The 13913-nt window shown below is 37.2% G+C and overlaps 1 protein-coding gene across 1 annotated transcript in view; it reads right to left on the bottom strand.

The window, feature by feature from the left end:
* Positions 1-13913, bottom strand: part of atad2b (ATPase family AAA domain containing 2B) — a 133028-nt gene that overhangs the window by 63666 nt on the left and 55449 nt on the right. The window contains exons 23-24 of the mRNA XM_055185682.2: positions 10521-10643; positions 4213-4335 (exon numbers count right to left, since the gene is read on the bottom strand). Of these exons, the coding sequence (XP_055041657.2) occupies positions 4213-4335; positions 10521-10643 (246 nt within the window). The remainder of the gene's footprint in view (positions 1-4212; positions 4336-10520; positions 10644-13913) is intronic.

Raw genomic sequence — 13913 nt, 5'->3', positions numbered from 1 at the left:
ACCAACAGCACTACTAGGTATAATTTTATATGTTTTGTTTAATTAAAATATTACATTTTAAAACTGTTTTTGTCATAAAATTTTCATTCGAGGGGCCGCGAAAAAATGCACTGTACACATGGAGGGCCGCACGCTGAAAAAGTTTGTGAACCACTGAGTTAGATTACCATGAACGCCTACCACAAATAGCCTGGGTTTCCCCAAATTGATTCACGCTGCAAGTCTAGCATGGAAACTATAGACCAAATTCTTCCCTGAAATAGGGAACCAATCACAGAACGGGGAGGGGGCAGCAAGAGCCCAATAAATGGCTCTGGGTATTCATAAACCACGCCTCAAATAGGAGAAAATGAGCATGTGGTTTTTATATATTTTTACGTTACAATACTGTGTAAATATTCTCATAACAAGGATCATAATCTCCTTAAAGTTCCAATGAAATCAAAACTGACAATTCTTATTTTTTTATGTAATATTCCAATGTTTATTATAAACAATTTATTTGTGTTTATAAGTCATTATTTTTATTTTATTTAATGTAAACTTCAATTAAAATCTGCAAATGATCTTTCTGATCATTTTAGATGACGCTAGCTATGGACGTTTCACACGATACGCGGTAAGCCAAAAAAATGACGCTTTTTTCGTGAAGTGGAAGCGTTTATTTCAACGTGAAGAGCCGTGTCCACCTGAGGCGCAGGAATTTGGGTGCACGAGTATAAGGCGTGTGGGCCAACTCCCCTCCAGCTTTGTAACGTCCCAGTTTTGCCGCTTTCCGCGAGTCTCCTATTGAAAACGAACTAGACACTTGCGACTGCCGTGTACTGTGTAAAACGCACATAAGACGGCTAGGGCGGGAACATTCGTTAAATCCACGTCCTCCAACTGTCAGTCTGAATCAAACGCCTACTTTTCTATATCCAATCAAAGCATTGTGGAAAACACAAGCCACGCCCACTATTTTCCTTGTCTGATATTCTGTTTCATTCGGACATACATCACAACCGGGAGGTCGATCACGACTTCAAGTTTAGATTTAGATTTAGATTTATTTCACAATATCACAATATCACAAATTACATATGTTGCATTGCAATCACTACATTTCAATGCAGCAGATACAAATAATACTATTGTGAAAAATGGACTCCCAAGAAGCAGTAGCTTATAAATAGGGGTCCATCCCACCACCAGACACCATCCCCCTAACCAAAAGCAAATAACAGTTTCTATACCTTGCATCATGATTTACATTGATCCATGCACCAATATGAGAAGTTTAATCCTCAGCCGCAGATCCCTCAAGTCTGTATTTCTCCAGTAGTTGTTGCTTTAATTTCTTTTTAAATTTAGAAAATGTTTCAGATTGTTTTAAATTAGTATCCAGTTCATTCCATAATTTAGGACCTCTATAGCATACACTAAACCTAGCACTTGTTAAGTTCCTCCAATTCCCTTTTATAAGTAGTTTATGTCTAGTGTGATGTGTGTGAGACGGTGTATATAATGGAATGAGTTCACATAATCTAGTATTTAACCTGTTGACCACCTTGTACATTATGCAAGCATTATGGTAAAAGTTACATTCAGGAAGCTTTAATAGACCATATCCATGGAAGAGAGCATTTGTATGAGCATTGTATGTGGACCGAGAAATAGCTCTTATAGCTTTCTTTTGTAATATCATAAGTTTCTCAGTATAAGTAGGGTAGGTATTAATCCAAATAAAATTACAGTAACTCAAATGAGGCTCAAACAGAGTCCTATATAGTGACAAGAGCACATCAGATGGGAGCACATGTCTCACTTTAAAGAACAAACCCACAAGTTTAGATAGTTTTTTAACTAGCTCATTAATATGTTCCTTAAAGTTTATAAATTGATCAATATGAATTCCAAGAAATTTTATTGCATCAACTCTTTGTATTGCTCTACCATCAATATTTAAATTAATGTCATAATCCATAGACTTATGACTACTTGATCGAAAAACAATATAAAAGGTTTTACTAATGTTTAGCGATAATTTGTTACATTTAAACCAGGTCTCTACTTCTGCTAATCTATCATTTAGGAATTTTTCCAAATAATTCATGTTTGTATGAGAAATTCATGTTTGTATGAGAAATTCATGTTTGTATGAGAGTTGAAGTTCACAGGACTTTAAGTTGTTTTTTAACCGCCAAAATCTGAATTGTATCAGATCAGTATTAAAAAGTAAATTCATAATTTTACGCAAAATCCAATATCCGCCGTGTTATTCCGTCATCTTTTTTCCCCAAAACGCAATAAACGTCACTCCTCTTTTTCTGCAAAATGCAATAAATCCGCTTAACCAATCAAAGCGCACCATTTCACGTATTGTAAACAATAATGGCAGCGCATTGAATACACACAGATTGTACTTCGTGATCAACAAACAAACAAAAACAAAATACTACTTTTGATGGCATTGATAAACCTGTGGTGGTTTTCGGTGACGGGAAAGAAACGTAAGCCATCAAAATCGAATAATTTAAGCAAGAGACACTCGGGGGACGGAAAAATGCCTGCTGCTTGTTCTCACAAGACAGCATCAAGCTTCTGTCATGCTAACACAACTCTTCAAATATTTTCACTGTATTAATCTTGTGTTACTGTAGCTCAATTGCATGCTTTAAACCTTTTGGTTGCATCAAGATGTTGGTCATTCAAAACAGTTTACAAATGAAGAGTTTCGTTGCAAAACGAGATAAATCCATTTTTTAACATTTTTGTCAAAACACGTTTATTATTATGTTATCATGTTATTATTTTGTTTTATGGTGCTACTTAGCTGTATTTTTTAAGTTATGAAGGTTTAAATCAAAACAAACCAACTGCAGTTGCATTGAAATTAATTGGAATGCACAACCAAAAAACGAGATTTCTGAACAATTAAAAAAAAAATGGTGGTTATCTCGTTTTGCAACGAAACTCTTCAAATTTACATAGAACAAAGAACCTCAGAAAACATGATTGTTAAAATTAGAAGGAAAATATGAACTAATTAAGATGAAAATAGCGCATTGTGTACATAATTTCTGTTTTGGATATTAGCCTGTTGGCTAATCACTAATTCCTCATGTTTACTTTTCTTTACTTTTCCCAAAAGAACAATGCTGATAAAAAGTCCAATGCAGATGTGAAAAGAGCAAATATATCACAGTTTTGCACATCACAGGCAGAATAACAGTATTATTGTATTGTGACTCATCAAAGAACTTCATCTCCGAGCTGATTTCTTGCCCTAGTGAGAGCGCTGTATAGAGGATCAACCAAAAATAAATAAACCCACAGCTTCACCGTGTGTGGCAAGATTACACTTGCATTAAGTCAAAATGTTTCTCACATCCATTACGCTTCGGAAAGTCGCTAATTAATCTCCCAAAGTGCATCTATAAGAATCCCAAAACTGCCATCTGACAATTCATCCTCAATTTAATGAGTCCACACTGGCAAAGCTGCAAGAACAAACTCGCTTGGCTCGCCAGGGGCGCCAACGCTGTAGCTTAAAATGGCAACTGCACAGCGTACACAAGCCACACCTTCACAACAACATCTTTCAGGGCAAAGCTAAAGCAGAGGTGTGTGATGGATGTGGTAAAACCCATTGCCAGCTGCTGCACTTGCTTGCCTCACTGCAGAGCAGGTGCCGATGCTACTTTCTGACCCCTGTGGCGCCTGAGCCTTCCCAGCATCCCTTTCCATCTGCTGGGTGGCCACAGGAGAGGTGCGCCCCGATCAATGCCACTGTTACAGGGCGCGGGGAAGGAAGTGCAACCGGAGGCCGCTGCCCCGCCGGTCACAGGTGATCTGCTATGGGAGATGCAGTGGTGTTGCGGTCACCAATCCTGCCTCATTCTCTGTGCACACATATCAATAGTACCGGAACTAGAGGCCACGCCGCTGATCGGACCAACAATGTCTATTTAAACTGCGCGAATCAGTGTATAAATGCATTTCTATGTATATATCAGGTGGACCCCATAAGGTGAAAGACAGCCTGAAGTGGTACAGCTGAACCAATCTCGCAAGAAGACTCCTTACACGGGCAGAGTTGTTAGCAAAAGCGTCTGACCGTGCAAGACAAAATAGCTTGTTTCATCACCTGGAAATAGTCCAACCTAAAAGCTGCCACACAGAGAAAAGAGACCTCGACAATCTCTGTTGTCGTGTTGTGCATGTACTTATTGCTGCAGTGCTTGTCCTCTCCATCACCCTGAGGACTGCTTAACCCCGCCTCTTCTCCCGCGGGCTTCCTGTTCGTCACGGCGATCGGGGTTACGGGCGGCTCTGGTGCAGCCTGAGCAGGGGCTGAGACAAAAAATATATTTAATTTAACACAAACGGCACTAGATGGATTACATGTCACATACATGAAGCAGGGATCCCACACATTAGTCAACTTCAAATTCAAGGACCTTTCAAGGACTTTCCAGATCCAATGCCCTAAAATTTAAGGACTAAATGTGGGGACACATTTCAAGTCAGAGCAAGGTTACATTGTGTTACCTTTTAAGACACATTGTAACAGTTCCCTTTCGAGGGAACTCGCGGTGACACTTTGGGGATGCCTCCAGTGGTAGGTGTGTCTGAATGTGTATATCAAATTCAACCAATGGTGAGGCTTAACGACAAAGAGAGGGTGACGCAGGAGCCAGGAAGTATATCGCTATCTGAAATATTTCCAAAGACGGCGTTACAAAGACGCAGGAAGTATGGCAAGGGAGACACAGCTTCTCGTTCCCTTTTCAGGGAACAACAGTTACATACGTAACCCGAGACGTTTTCATGTGTCAAGCACAACTATGCAAAAAAGCATTTTGGTATGAATCAACATTCGCATACAGAAGATATAAGCATTTAAAGCGAACAGTTTAGCGTGTGTGCTTAAAAAGTCTAGAATTATAATAGGGAATAATATGGATTTTATTATATTTTCAAAAACTTCCCAGGGCCTTAAAATTTCCCCCCAGATTTACAAAGTTTCAAGGATTTCAAGGACCCATGGGAACCCTGATTAATGTTACCTAAAATCACATCTGACTTCTTGGATTTTTGTGGGTAACATGGATTTGTCATGGTACTTAAGGGCTCATTATAGTTGTGCGTAGATGCTATGCGTCGATTTTCATATATACGAAGAGATGCACTGCAAAAAGTCTGCGAAACACTGCACTATACTACAATGCAAGGGGCGGAGATTTGTTACATTTTATGAATAAAAAAAGTTGGGATTTCGTCTAAATCTGCTGAGCTTTCCATGCGGGCACACCTATAACTCTCCACTGCGCTGTATAAAATATTCAGCAGCACTTCTCCATAGCAGGTCATTTTTTACCTCACAGTACTCTTTCAACATTGAACCCCTCCTAAATGAAAAGGAACTGAGGGGTGTCCCAGAAGGGGGCCGTGAAAAGCACTCGTTACGGTTGATACAAAGAGATCGTACAGCAGAAGTAAATCAGTCCGTCAGAAAGCCTCTGGTGAGTAAAGGTGGGAGGGGGCGTTTACAAAGACGCTTACTGCTGACTTTAATGCAAACTGTGCTAATCTTTTTTTCCTGAAAACGTTGTCTTTTTCTTTAAAGTGGGGAATGAGTGGAACATTATGTGCCTATTAAGATGAATCCTCTGAAGAGAAATGTAAGTGCTGGTGGGTGTTAATCAAAGTGTTGGCTAGCATGCTAAAATCTAGGGCTGAATCTGGATTTCTTTACTATCTGCTCTATGTTGTTTCCAAAATGTTATTACAGCATCCACCGTTATAGAACTTCAAACATCAAAAAATCCATCTAATAAAAATGATATGCCATATTTTAAAGTATGCTTCTGTACACGTGTATAAAGTGATAGTTCAGGGAAAAATGAAAATTAGCCCATGATTTGCTCATCCTCAAGCCATACGAGAGTTTTAAAGTTTTAAATATGGGTATTTGTATTACAAAAAGCGCATCGATTACCCTCAAAAGGCCTTTATTCACCCACTGGAGCCATGTGGATTGCTTCTGTGAAGGATGGATGGGCTTCAAAAATAGAACAGCGTATCACACGGTTCTTTATAATCTTATCAAACAAAAATGCACACGCATGGTTTCTCGAGAGAAATCACAGAAAATTAACAAACTTCAGACACTGCGGAAAAAAACCTACCAAGTGCAGGACTTTAAATACGTCATTTTTATTTACAGTATCTTTGCGGCATGTGTGTGAATGCACGCACAGATTCATAAAAATCATTGGCAGTGTTAATAAACCCAAATCAAACAATCCCCGGAAGCATTTTCTGTAAATTTTCCATAATCTCTGTTTGAAAAGAGCTTAATATAACTTTGTTTCATTAATATAACTTTGATTTTGTTTGTCTGAAATCTCGGATGACTTGAAGGGGAGTAATTCATGGGGTGAACTAACCCCTTAAAGGAATATTCCATTTTCTTAAAAGAAAAATCCAGATAATTTACTCACCACCATGTCATCCAGAATGTTGATGCCTTTGTTCAGTCGAGAAGAAATTATGTTTTTTGAGGAAAACATTGCAGGATTTTTCTCATTTTAATGGACTTTAATAGACACCAACAATTAACACTCAACACTTAACAGTTTTTTTCAACGGAGTTTCAAAGGACTATAAACAATCCCAAACGAGGCATAAGGCATTGCAATCAATTTATTTAAGCTACATTTAAACAAAAGTTTTATATTTTACTTTATGTTACTAATCTTTTTGGTTTTAAATGTAGCATAAATAAATTGATTGCAACCACTTACCTTAAAAAAATGGATTAAATTCAATGAATCATTTTTTTTCAGGGCATGACGTATTGCATGGGGTCACCTGCCGCATCACGACCAGATCTAGACGAGAAGTTGTGCTTTAAAAGTGTATATTTGTTATTTTTCTTGTCAAAAATGACAATCATTTTGCTAGATAAGACACTTATGCCTTATTTGGGATCGTTTATAGTCCTTTGAAACTCCGTTGAAAAAAACTGTTAAGTGTTGAGTTAAGTGTTAATTGTTGGTGTCTATTAAAGTCCATTAAAATGAGAAAAATCCTGCAATGTTTTCCTCAAAAAACATAATTTCTTCTTGACTGAACAAAGAAAGACATCAACATTTCGGATGACATGGTGGTGAGTAAATTATCTGGATTTTTCTTTTAAGAAAATGGAATATTCCTTTAAGGCTAATACTGCCTATATCTGGCAACGTTTCAAAAAACAATTTATGAGTTAAGTTTAAGTTTATGCCCCAATGCCATTAAACAAACATTTCATGCATAAATATACACTTTAATTTATGCATCGGTATAAAGGTGACCTTTCACCCAAGGCAGATGAGCTCAAATCAAATCTTTATTATGATTTCTAATTCAGATCAAGGTACCAAGATCATATTTTGGTCCATAAGTCAAAGCAATCTACTTTGCTTGTTTCAACCTCTCAATAAAACTTGTCTACAACGTCTGATTGCTTTTAAAAATAAAAGCATACAAAATGCAATTTATGGCACTACAGTTTGTGCATATAGTATTAAAGGGGACATTTTACAAGACTTTATTAAGATGTAAAATAAATCTTTGGTGTCCCTAGAGTACATGTGTGAAGTTTTTGCTCAAAATACCATACAAATAATTTATTATAGCATGTTAAAATTGCCACTTTGAAGGTGTAAGAAAAATGTGAAGTTTTTGGTAAAATGCAAATGAGCTGATGAAATGCAAATGATGGTGGTTTGTTAAAAAATGTAAACCCAATTGTGTTGTCAATTAATTTCTCTCTCTCTCTCTCTCTCTCTACAGACCTTACGGAAAACGATTTTTTATACATTCACACTGCCAATGATTTGCCGAAATCAGTGTGTGTGTTCACACAGATACCATAAATATCCCGGAAAGACACGTGACTTGAAGTCCTGTACTTGGTGTTTTTTTTTCTCCGCAGCGTCTGAAGTTTGCTAATTATCCATTAATTCTCTTTCCAGAAATCACTTGTGTGGATTTATGTTTATGATAAGACTATAAAAGAGCATGTGACGCGCTGTTCTAGTATGCTGGTGGATGATCTCAGCTTCACAGTGGATATTGGACGATCTCCCTTCAGTCCCAGTGTGCAGATATTTCTCTTGTGAATGTAAGTGTGCATTTAAAAAAAAAAAACGTTTTGAAGAGCTGAGCGATATATCTTGTAGCGATGACGCGAAGGGCATTTTTGTTCTTTTATGTTGCTGAATGATCTCTGCTTCAGCGCGACCGCGGAGAGTGACGAGCTACCCAATATCTGCTTTAGTCCAGTTTGTCGATATTTCTCGTTGTGAATGTTAATCTGCATGTAAACCCCTAGTTTTAAAGAGCTGATCCATAACTTCATGTTGCCATGACACGCACATCCTCACTACGGCACTCCACTTACGGCATTTTTTCTGCATCTTGTTCACACTGAGGGCTTTCCGGGTATCTTATGGCAATGTTACTAGGTCCCCCAGGGTTCCCACACCTTAGTTAACTTCAAATTCAAGGACCTTTCAAGGACTTTCCAGGTCCAATACCCTCAAATTCAAGAACTAAATGTGGGGACACATTTTAAGTGAGAGCAAGGTTACATCGTGTTATCTTTTAAGATACATTGTTACGGTTTCCTTTCGAGGGAACTTGCGCTGCGTCATTGGGGTAACACTTTGGGGACGCCTCCAGGGGAAAGTGCATCTGAATGTGTATATCAAATTCAACCAATGGTGAAGCTTAACGACAAAGACAGGGTGACGTGGGCGCCAGGAAGTATATCGCTATCTGAAATATTGCTAAAGACGGCGTTACAGGGACGCAGGAAGTATGGCAAGGGAGACGTAGCGTCTCGTTCCCTTCTCAGGGAACAACAGTTACATACGTAAACAAAGACGTTTTCATGTGTCAAGCACAACTGGGTGATTCTCACGAAACCATTGAAACACCACGCCACTAATGATTTTAGCTTTAAAATGTGTAATATAGTAACATTAAAAAGCATCAGAATTAACACAATACTGTGTTCTACCTTGCACAATGTGTGATTTCAACATAAGAATTTATAATTGTAAATTTTATCTGATTTTCTGCTGAAATTCTCCTTACCGCAATGTGTCCGGCTGGGTTTGAACTTGCGTTATGTTGTAATTTAATCAAATTAACAAAAATATTAAGAAAAAAAAATAAATGGATGTTTTTCTAGACTACTTTAGATGACAGAAAAAATATTTACTGAATATTCATGTATAATAATAATGAAGAAAAATTAGGAAAATGATGTGTCCATGCCTGATGTTCTCATCCTCCGCAACACTTTTTGAGAACAGTTTAAGCACACATACAGAATTTTAATAAAGTTTGATTTTGAGTGACCAAGCACATGGACCAGTTACTTCAAGATGGCTACCAGGTAAGATCATTTTTTTTACAGTTAATTTGAAATATTGTCTTGTCAGAATGCTTACACGACATTTTGATTATCATTACCGCAACAGATGCTTATTAAATGTTAATTTAATTAATAGAAGCATAATACTTTGATTTTAAATGCATGTGCAGAATCTCCAAATTATGTTCTTTCAGGTTTGTCATGTCATTTTGAAAATATGTCAGTGTTGATGTTTTCTGACTGTTGCGGTAATGAGATTGTTTAGGCCTAATTTTTAAAATTATGTTACAAAAAGTGTTAAATGATAAGTAAAAGTTTTTAAATTAATGTTCCCATTTACTCCAGACTTTGTTTTTCAATGTCTGGTGGGAAAAAAGTAAATTTAAGCTATTTTTACATTTGCATGCTTGACATTTTTAAAACCAAGTTTTCGTGAGAATCACCCAACTATGCAAAAAATCATTTTGGTATAAATCAACATTCGCATACAGAAGATATAAGCATTTAAAGCGAACTGTTTAGCACGTGTGCATAAAAAGTCTAGATTTTTTATGATATTATCCTACACTACACAGGGAATAATATGGATTTTTTGTCCAGAAAATGTCTTGCATAAAATAGATTCAAGCACTTTCAATGACCTGTATCTATCTATGTATATTTTCAAAAACTTCCCAGGGCCCGTGGGAACCCTGTTTTCCGGGATCGATCCCAGAACATTTACGGGGCGTGTTCGCGTTCTCAAAGAAGCTTGTCTGCCAATTTTACGGGTATTTTACGGGACCAAAGTGCTATGTGAATAAAGTTTCTCTCTGCTAAATGGCAGTGCCGTGGTTAGATTTAGGTGGTTTAGTGAAGATTTAGGGGTGGTATTATTATAATACGATCCTCTTTTGACATCACAAGGGGAGCCAAATTGTACTGACCCATTCTTTTACTTGCTTGCAAACAAAGTTTTCTAGGTTGATAGAAGCACTGGGGATCCAATTATAGCACTTAAACATGGAAAAAGTCAGGAAAGATTTTCCTGATATGTCCCCTTTAATACTTAAGAAAAGTTACATAAAATGGGATTCATCTTGGCTTGAAGAAACTCTGTCCTCACCTCGTTTCCGCCGTGACTCTTTGATCTCCTCACACATGCGATCGAACTCAGGGTCCAGTTCAGAAGCGATCATGGCGTGCGCTGTATCCTTCAGGCTGCAGGCCCTATGCCGAATGATTTTATCTGTGAGCAAACACAAACATGGTAAGGCCACGGTTATAAAACATTCATTTGGGTGGATGAAGAATTGATAAGTTCTTGAAAAGATTAACAGTACAGTTTTTGGGTATTGACGCATTATGGTGTGTATTGAGTGTTCCACTAGCCTTGTGTTTTAATTCAGTACACATCTAAAAGGTCATTCACACATAAAGCTAAAATAAGGGTTGTCAATACAATTTTAACATTGTGAACAACAAAAACCATAAACACTTATACAACTGGCATCTCCTGTGAGATACCGTAGTCCAGTATATGCAAGATATTGAAGAGTTACTGTGAGTGATGATTTTATTTGCCTACATACAGAGACTGAATGAAAATAAATGATGTGTCTGCATAGTACGCAATGTTGATTTATGTGTTGACAATAATTCATTGTTTTATTTTAGGATTAAAAATGCACCACTGCAACATACAGACAAAGCACTTTTCTTTTGCAGAAACTTAGCAAGAAAACATACGCTTTACAAAGCAGAGTCACTTTACATTTATATTCACAACCACAAAGCTATAAAATAAACGTAAAGACATTTCAGACAAATTTTGCACTCTAATCGACTGAAATTATGCAAAAATCTAGCTCAATCTGTAGTGTTGGGTCAGCCGCACAAAGGTCATGGGGTTCAATCCCCAATTTCGGATTAAATCGCCTGCCAAATGCATCAATGTAAATGTATGTTTAAAAGCAGATCTATGTAAAGTAGCACAGTGGGTTGTGAACAGGATTACTGCGCTTTCTCAAAGCTCTCAGTGGATTCAAATAATATTACATGTATTCAACTCTCTTTTCATATCATTTAGTCAAGGGTAGACATCTGTGTGTGCGAGAGTGAGATGGCTGTATTTTCCTGGGTAGGTCCTCATTACTCCAGGACAGGCTGGAGGTCAGGATCTGGCAAAGTTCATCTCATAATTGGAAGATGGGCCCAATTAAGCCATCTAAAGCGAGTGAAGTGGACAATCTTTACTTTAGTCAAGGATATAATGGCAGGCTGAGAGGACTGTAAACACTTTCCTGCCCAAAGATCCAAAGCTGCCGGTGCCAAAACCAACATATCAAATAAATCCCACTATGATGCAAAATGACGCTAATGAAGAGCAACTGTATCGATCACTGCTTCACTAATAACCACACCACTGTGCAAACCAAAAAAAAAAAGTTTAAACAATCTTAACTTTCTCAAGAAATTGTAGAAGTGTCATGTTTACTTTTTTTTATCATCGTGCTTAGAAATGCTTAGAGTTACAAATGACCTCCATCCGATCGTGGTGAAATCTCAATCCTTATATTGCTAGACCTTAGTACAGCCTTTGATTACATTACATTATTACTACGCTCGCTTGTACAGTTTATTCTTAGCCGCTGTATTCTACTTCTTATATTATCTACTAGGGGTGTAATGATTAACTGTGCAAATGCGCGTTTTCTCAATTAATGAATTTGAATGAATTACGGTGAAATCCAGGCACATCCGAATGCCAGGGGGCGCTCCCGTGCAGAAACTCCCTTTGTACCACAGAAGAAGTAGCATTACGAATGCTATTCCAGGAAATGTCTACAGGAATATTTATATCACTGTTCTTCAAATTGTTTTAGGTATTTTCATGATAATATTGAATATTTTAAATTATTTTGTTTAACGAGTTTTGCTTTTTTAAATGCACGTTATAAACGAATCTGACTCGTTATGATTTTAGATTGGTAAGGACTTCCTACTGACCAAATGCCGTAGTAAACGCACAAGCTGTGCATGAAACAAATGAATCGCAGCCTTGCGATTCAGAATCGATTTCAGACAGGCATTTTTAATGGGACACACGGTTGAATCGTTACATCCCTATTATCTACTGATTATTCTGTGTTTTCCCCTACATCTATTCATGTAAAGCTGCTTTGAAACAATTAACAATTGTAAAAAGCGCTATATAAATAAAATTGAATTGAAAAATCGTGGTTCTCAAACCTTTCGGGGGGCGGCCCCCCTGTGTGGGGTGCAACCCTTTGCGCAGTTTTTTCTTTAGTAAAATGCGTAACTGCATGATTTTTAAAAAATTGGGCCGAGTACCAAAACACACTTGTAGCCAATCAGCAGTAAGGGGCATGTCTACTAACCAGTGTTGGGCAAGTTACTGAAAATTAGTAATTAGTTACAGTTACAAGTTACTTCTTTTAAAAGTAATTGAGTTACTCTACCAGTTACTGTATATCAAAAGTAATTAGTTATTAGGGAAAGTAACTTTTAAGTTACTTTTATGTCTGCTTTTTAAATGTAAATATGAACAGTACTGAACAGTCAAACAATAAAATGATATGGATGGGCTATTTTACATACTGTAGAAGCCTATTTTACTTTAGATTCAGCCTTTGAATATTTTTGTTAGAAATTATCTTAATATGTAAGCTTAGTTTATTTATGTATATCATTTAGACCATTTAGACAAATATTCTGTATGTTTACATTGAAAATATATGTGTTAAAATTGTGTACTGTCTCTTTAAGAATTTGGAGACAATTGTGTCATTTTCTAAAATAAATTATTTTTTTGAGTCCATATTTATTTTAATAAGTCAGAAACGTCTCCGCTGTGTCCTGCTGACAGGCGTGGTGTGCGCGTGCAGCAGCTGACACAAATTATGGGTCCTCCGAAGGTTAGACCGTCTCATCAGTTCTCTTTGCGGACTTCTGAGGCTTCCACCTTGAAAGACCGAGTGCTCACTTTTAAAGGAATATTCCATTTTCTTAAAAGAAAAATCCAGATAATTTACTCACCACCATGTCATCCAAAATGTTGATGTCTTTCTTTGTTCAGTCCAGAAGAAATTATGTTTTTTGAAGGGAACATTGCAGAGTTTTTCTAGTTTTGATGGACTTTAATGGAACCCAACATTTGATACTTGACTCAGCGCGTGGCGGTTTTTTTCAACGGAGTTTCAAAGGACTATAAACAATCCCAGACGGGGCATAGGGGTCTTGTCTAGCTAAACGATTGTCATCTTTGACAAGAAAAAAAAAAATATACACTTTTAAACCACAATTTTTCGTCAAGGTCCGGTCCAGCCCGATCTAACGTAAATGCGTAGTGACGTAGGGAGGTCACGTGTTACATATATAAAACGCACATTTGCGGACCATTTTAAACAATAAACTGCCACAAAGATATTAATTAGTATCAGTTGACGTACAACAACGTAGAAACGGTCCTCTTTCTCAACACATGTAAACACTGGGG

The sequence above is a fragment of the Misgurnus anguillicaudatus genome, chromosome 18 (assembly GCF_027580225.2).
Source record: "Misgurnus anguillicaudatus chromosome 18, ASM2758022v2, whole genome shotgun sequence".
NCBI classification, from domain to species: Eukaryota; Metazoa; Chordata; class Actinopteri; order Cypriniformes; family Cobitidae; genus Misgurnus; species Misgurnus anguillicaudatus.
Note: the sequence above shows the minus strand (reverse complement) of the source record. Positions and strands in the feature narration are given on the sequence as shown.